This window comes from Alligator sinensis, unplaced genomic scaffold (assembly GCF_000455745.1).
Source record: "Alligator sinensis unplaced genomic scaffold, ASM45574v1 scaffold1274_1, whole genome shotgun sequence".
NCBI classification, from domain to species: domain Eukaryota; kingdom Metazoa; phylum Chordata; order Crocodylia; family Alligatoridae; genus Alligator; species Alligator sinensis.
Genome location: NW_005842570.1, coordinates 397,870 through 404,993, shown reverse-complemented (window position 1 = coordinate 404,993; position 7,124 = coordinate 397,870). Strand labels below are relative to the sequence as shown.

General features: G+C 46.4%; 1 protein-coding gene across 2 annotated transcripts in view; it reads left to right on the top strand.

Moving 5' to 3' along the window:
• Nucleotides 1-7,124, top strand: part of PLA2G12B (phospholipase A2 group XIIB) — a 20,975-nt gene that overhangs the window by 7,534 nt on the left and 6,317 nt on the right. Inside the window, exons 2-3 of one of the 2 annotated variants that reach the window (XM_006032397.3) lie at nucleotides 2,358-2,434; nucleotides 4,805-4,970. In XM_006032397.3, coding sequence (XP_006032459.1) covers nucleotides 2,358-2,434; nucleotides 4,805-4,970 — 243 coding nt within the window. Of the gene's footprint in view, nucleotides 1-2,357; nucleotides 2,447-4,804; nucleotides 4,971-7,124 lie in introns of both variants that reach the window. The other variant, XM_014524070.2, reaches the window with a different exon arrangement.

Below are 7,124 nucleotides of genomic sequence, written 5' to 3'. Positions count from 1 at the left end.
AGGAGTCTGTGCCTTGTTACCTGGGGTCAGACTTGCTTTAGAAATATAGTGAAGCTGAGCCCCAGGTGCTAGGGTTAGAGGCTACTGCAATAGGAGCCTCTTCCAAGGAAAAGAGAAAGTGTACACAGCAAGCAGTTAGGGAGCCCCCCTGTGCTTCCAGTAGAGACTTGTTCTGCAGAACCTGCTATCATCATATTTCCTTGCTTAAAACATGCATCCCAATTTCCAGCAGCCTAGCACTTTCATGGAGATAAAATGCATAATAATTCCTTTCTCCTTGTAAGGTCTTAACCACTTCCTTGCCTTTGTTAGTGCAAGGCTACAGGCAATCCGTAAAGAAGCAAAGTGATGCTCCAGCATTCATTATCATTATTCATTATCATACAAAGGAAGAACTTCTTTACTGTCCGAGCCCCCAAGGTCTGGAACAGCCTGCCACCGGAGGTGGTTCAAGCGCCTTCATTGAACACCTTCAAGATGAAACTGGATGCTTATCTTGCTGGGATCCTATGACCCCAGCTGACTTCCTGCCCTTTGGGCGGGGGGCTGGACTCGATGATCTTCCGAGGTCCCTTCCAGCCCTGATGTCTATGACATCTATGAAATACCTTACTTTTACTATTGCCAGATCTGCTTGAGCCTTGGGAGTAGTTTAAACATAGCACCCAATGAAACAAGAAGAATATAATGACTTCCCCAGTTTCCTCATCTTTACAGGATAAGTGCCTTTATGGTTGGCTTGTTCAAATCCTGGCATATGCTTACAGGCAGGGGCAAGGTGGGCACATGGGTGCCCACCAGACGCTTCCAGTAATTCAGATTATTGTTTGCCCACAGCCATTCTGAATGTGGGGGCTAGGAACATGGAAGATAAGGCCCAACTGTGACAGTGATATGTCCAAATACAAAACTGAAGTCCACTGGGTATTTTAACACCCATTTTGGATTTGGACATCCATTTTGTACTACACACTGTACTCAGATCAAGGTTAGGATGACGTATTCCAGTCACCAGCTCTACCTAGGAAAGTGGACAGTACCTACTGAAGGCCAGCACCTGAGAATCCATCTAGACAATAATCTAGAGCTACCAGTTAATTGTCAGTGGAATTATAGCTTTTCTGTGCAGAATTCAGTGGAGCACATGGTTAAGTGCAGAGACTATACTTAGGACAAGGGGTGCTATCTAGGACAGGCACCATGCAACATCTCCAGCAAGAATGGGCTGAAGGAAGAGAAGGTAAGGACTTGAACTCACCTGAAACTGGCAAGATCCAAGACTCAAACAAGCAGTAAGAGCAGAATAGAGGAGAGTACAGCTGAGGACCTCTTATTTTGCAAAGAGCTATCACTCTCTAGTGGTCTTTAAGAGTATACTGACTGGTTAAATTTCTTTGCTAAGACTGTTCTTTATTTCCCTGGAATGTTGTGCTTGAACAAATTAAACCAGAAGCCAGAGGGCCCAGTATAGACTGAGCGCTGGGGAAGTACACACATAAGTAACTAAGAGACTTGGGGAGTCTGAGGCTTAGAGTCGTGTATGGCTGAACTGAGAAGTTTCCATGCACTAAGGATGGTTTCAGAAAACAGGTCTGAATCTAGGTGTGTGTCCTAGAAACCCTAATGAGGAACAATAACTAAACTAAGCCCTGACCTGGATGACTTACAAGCACAGGTATCCCAGGGTCCACTTACAACAGACTGAGCCAAGTTACAACATTAAAATCCAGCAAGGCCCCACTGATCCTAATTAATCTCACTGTTAAGTGAGAGCTGAAAGCATGGGTGACTGATGTCTCCTGAGTCAGGGGGGCACTTGCTCCCCCAGTGGCCAGTCAGCAACCGGGGAGGGTCCCCCCGCTGGTCCCACGCGCCAACCCAGAAGTGCCAGTGGCGCTTCTCCTGGCGCCCCCACTCCCCAGCTGGCGCTCTCAGGAGGGGCACCAGTACTCCTGCCTGCCCCCCCATCCATTGCCTAAGTGGGGAACACTGCTGTGAGGTGGTGCAGCAGCGCTCTCAGGGGATGCACAGGCACCCCCATGTAACCCCTATGAGTTGCCACTGGCTGAAAGTAAAGGCTTATTCCTCTTTGTTTAAACAAGATTCAGCTGGTGATCATGACATCTGCACATGCTATGGATATATGCTGGAGCTGGGAAGCCAGTAGGAAGCAGTATTTAAGACTCCCATTGTACAGCTGCTTCACTTACTTTCCTCTTTGCCAAACCAAATTCAGAGAAAACATATTTTTACTTCTCATTCTACTTCCATACAATCTGGAGGGAATTCATAGTTCTTTATCATTACTATTGTCAAGGCCATTATGCCTAAAACTTCACCTTACCCTTCCTTTCTAGGAAAGGCTCCATTGCCCAGACCTGACTACAAGCCACAAGAACCCAATGGTTGCAGCTCCTACTTCCTGGGTCTCAAGGTACCAGAAAGTGTATGTACTGCTAACACTTACTTCCCAGATGACAATTTACTAACCATATTAACCAGCTAAAAATTGACTGTTATAAGCACAATGTAGCTGTGCCATTTGCTAGTAGCCTGTGGCTACTCTTTTTTTCCTGGCAGCAGACAATGCTTTAGAATGAAGAGGATATTGTTCAAAGATTGCTGTGATAGTCACTTATATCCTATTACAGAACAAGCTGTTTGTTTGGGCCTGCCAAAGAAGATGGCTGGCTGCTGATGGCAAAAGAAAATGTATCATTTTAAGGATAGCCTCTTAATTTACTATCTGATTTGCTAACCAGTGGAGCATTCAGCTCCCAACTGTTGGTAGCCACTTACAATAAATGAATAATCCTCTAGATGAAAATTGTGTGTGTGAATGCATGATACAAAATCCCGGTTGCCTCTAATTATTGAAGTAGAAAATCTACTTGACAGATAAATGCTGTGAAGGAAAAGATTTTATCAGGGTTGCAGTTCAAAAGGTACATGGCTATCGGTGTTGTCTACAGAGTGATAGGGTAGCAAGATTCATTCTATGGTCACACTGATAAGCGCTATGCCCTTTTAATTGAATCCATTGCCAGAGAACACATTCAGTGCAAGGTAAGGCAGTTCAGTGCTGCTAAACAACAGATAAATGTCAGTGCTTGGTGTTCCCTGACAGTCTATTTACAGGCATGAATTAGTGTTTGTGAACATAAATCTACCACTGTGCAGTCCTCCATGCCTTTCACATTGCTTCCTTCATCTACTCGGAGCACTAAATAAATTCAATAGGCTTCAAATGCTTTGCACATTGGTTATTTTAAAGGTAATTAACAAAATCAAAGTCAATGTACTCCAAGGCACCTCTGAGAGCTGGGATGACTATCTAATTGGCACATCTCTGCTCTTACCACAGTCAACACCAGTTAAGAAGATTTTGCTGTAAAATATTCTCTACTGTGAATTACCTTTAAAGACAGATTAGGTCTTAAATTGGACATCACTGCAAACTCTCTAAGCACCATGCTATCTCCTTTAGATGGGTACATTTATTAACATTTGGGCAGGGAGAGAAACATGAAACTTCTACACTGGATGAGTGGAAAAGTAAAAATTTCTATAGGGGTGCACTGATAAAGATTTTTTAGGCCGATACTGATGGCCAATTATTGACCAGCCATATCGGCCAATACTGATCTGATTACCGATATGCAGCCCGGCAGCTTGGAGAGTAGCATCCGGCTGGTAAGTCTGCGGCGGGGCAGGGGTGTGGAGGAGGGAAGGGGTGTGGGGGGGCAGATCAAGGCCCCCACAGCGAGGGAGGGAGTGGGGCTGAGGCAGGGGCTGCCCAGCCAGGGTCGGGTGTGGGACAGAGCCAGTGGCTCATCTGGGGGATGCGGGGGGGGGCGTGGCTCTTGCCTCTCTGTTCACCCCTGGGGGTGGCATGAGAGGCATGTGCCCCCTGATCTGTGTGTGTGCCAAGGGCAGGCTATTGCTGCGTGCTTGGGGCTGGCACCAGCCTCTTTTCGGTGGGTGCACTTAAGGTGGATGGGGTGGGAGGTGGCAGCGCTGGGAGGAGAGCTACAGGAGGGGGGGGCTACAGCCACCCCAAAATTTGCCATAGCCCTCTCATAGCCCCCCTCCCATGCCTCCCCCAGGGGTTCACACAGCAGCAGGAGATCCCCCCCCCACCCCAATGAGCCGCTGGCTATGTCCCCTGCCCCTCCCCACCTGGGCAGTGCCTGCCCCTTCCTGACTCCCTCCCTCACCATGGGGGCCTTGATCTGCACACCCACACCCTTTTCCATCCCCACACCCCTTCTACCCTCCAGACTTACCAGCTGGATGCTGCCCCCATGCTGCTGGGGTACACTCCTGGCCATGCTGCTCAGGGTGCATGCCGCATTTATCAGTGACATTATTGGCTACAGTGAAAAAAAAGCCAACTGCCGATAATGTCAATTTTCCTTTTATTGGTGCCGATGTGATATGGACCAATACACTGGTGCATCTCTAAATTTATAACAATCAATTTACAAGACGGGGCTCCATTCTCACCTGGATGCAAGCATCTCCATGTGTAATTTCCAGAACTGTTAATAGAACTTTAACTCTTGGTAATGGAAGACTATAATCCATAAAGCCCTAATGTATTTGTTTTTGGCCTTAAAGGATCAGTTGTTACAGCTAAGGCATTAACTTTGGAATGTTTACAGCAAAAGCTCCGCTCCAAGGAGCTGTATTTGGCAAATAAAAAGTGGCATTACCATGACTGGTCAGGATGAAAAAAATTTCACTGAATACAACACTTGATTAATTTTTTTTCCCCTCCCCCTCCCCTGCCTCCCTTTTTCAGATGGATTTAGGTATCCCTGCCATGACCAAGTGCTGCAACCAGCTGGATATTTGTTACGACACTTGTGGTGCCAACAAATATCGTTGTGATGCCAAGTTCCGCTGGTGCCTCCACTCCATCTGCTCTGACCTCAAGCGGAGCCTTGGTTTTGTCTCTAAGGTAGAAGGTGAGTTTTGCATGCCCACAGCTCTTTACAGGGACAGGCAGACTCTGCTACTGGGCAGCAGGAGGTCTTTTTCATGCAACAGAAAGCTAACACCTGCTGCTGACTCTGCCGTAGGGCACAGCACTCCATTTCTGTGACTGCCACAGCTGAGCAGTGTTTTCTTCTGAAACATCATTAGATCAGGGGTCTGAACAAAGCATACTTGGTACTTTAACACTACTCCTTCCTCTTTAAAACTCACCTGCCTCACTTGTTTTAGTATATCTAGTATGGTGACTATTTAAAAGGAAAGCAAATTATGTCTCATTTGGAAAGGAGGACTCTGGAAATAGTTCTTTTTTTAAGGATAGGATCTACCAAGCCACTGGGCATTTGCATTGTAGAGGCCCAGTTCCTACTCATTTCTAATGGAAATTTGGGGCAGGAGAGGGGGCAGATTCAGCAACTGATTTACAAAATCTCAAACTTTCAGAAAGGGATTAATTTTTCAGTTATTTATCCTTGTAATATCCTTACCATAAAAAAGTTCTTACATTCGCAATGCATTTGTGCACCCTAGTTCAGTAATGTAACTGAGAGGGTGTGATGCTCTGCCCCTGGGGAGGGGTGGCTGAGCACAGCCACAATCAGCACAGCAGAAGCTGGCACTACCCTGTGTGTTGCAGCTGCCCTGCTGCACCTCTATCCCAATTTGACATGTTTCAGACATTCTTGATTTGGGTTGAGCTGAAACATGTCACATGGTTTGCCATTTTTATCAATGTTTAAATCTGCATAAAATCACTGAGGTTTAGGGAGATGAGAAGGGGAATGAGACAGCTGAGATTGCAGTGCCATCAATGTGCCAACAACAGCCAGCTCATCTCTTAACTGTGAAATATAATATGGGCAAGATCATCCTTTAGATGCATCAGTGCCTTGGAGATGCTGGAACTTGGCCGGAAAGCAGTTAGCTCAGGCCAAATCCAGATTCCTACACCAATCACTTAATTAAGATGAAACTAAGGTTACAAGTATATCTCAGTGGCTTAAGTATAAATTGTAATCTCAGAATGCCACAGTTTAAAAAAACGTTAGAAAAACAAATTTGCTTTCTTTCTCCCCTCAGCTTACCTCATGTGGCCCATGAATGGGGTGATGTATTCTTGTCAGCAAAGCAAGGAAGAGAGAGAAGCACTCTGCTTCCCCAAGCATCTCTTCCTACTAAGCCCTTGACTGCCACTTCTCTATAACACCTCTCCATAGGATTCCCTGAGTAGACCGCTGTGTGGTGTTGTCTCCAGAGTCCTCAAATTAAGACTCTCTTCTAAGACTTTTGTCCAGAGTAGCCTGTTTCTACTTGTGAGTTTTGCTTTTAAAGCTCTTCTGATGCTTTGGGGAACCAAACTTTCTTAGTGATGGTCTTAGTAAAAACATCAGTAACTTTAGAAATCTGAGTTTTAACTGTGAGACCACTGTTACTTTGTCACAGGTCACAATTCATGAAGATTCCAGTAAGTTAGCTGCTTCCTGTGGCTTCATCTAGTTAGCAAAATATTAGACTGAGTTTTCATGAACTTCTGTTTTTAAGTTGCTGTAATTCCAAAACTCTTTGTCTGATTTTGTTCACATTTGAAAGAAAAATTCAAACTCAGCTTCAGAACAAACCTGATAGTAGGCCTGTACAAATAGGGAACTATTTGATTCAAATTCAGATTTGGCCAATTCGGATGCCAGAGATTCGATTCAGAGATACGAAGCGCTTTTCCAATTCGATTTGGCCAAATTGGCTTTGGAAGATTTGGAGCCGATTTGGAGATTCCAGGCGGCTGCTGCTTACCTGGAGTGCCATGGCGATGGTGATGGCCACTGCTGCCATGGAGTCATGCCCGGAGCTGTGCAGCCGGGTGCTGGGCAGCAGTGGCAGTGTGGCCAGGGAGGCACGCAGCTATTCCCACCATCACCACCACCCCAAGCTGCGCCACTGCTGCCAGCCGCACAGCTCTGAGCACGGCTCCACAGCAGCAGTGGGAGGTTATGTAGGCTGCGGCAGTCACCACTGGCATGGGCGGCCGCTGCCACTTACCTGTGCAGCTCAGAGCTGTGCTCGGAGCTGTGCAGCTGGCGGCAGCAGCACAGGGTGGTGGTGGGAATGGAAATGACTGCGTACTACCT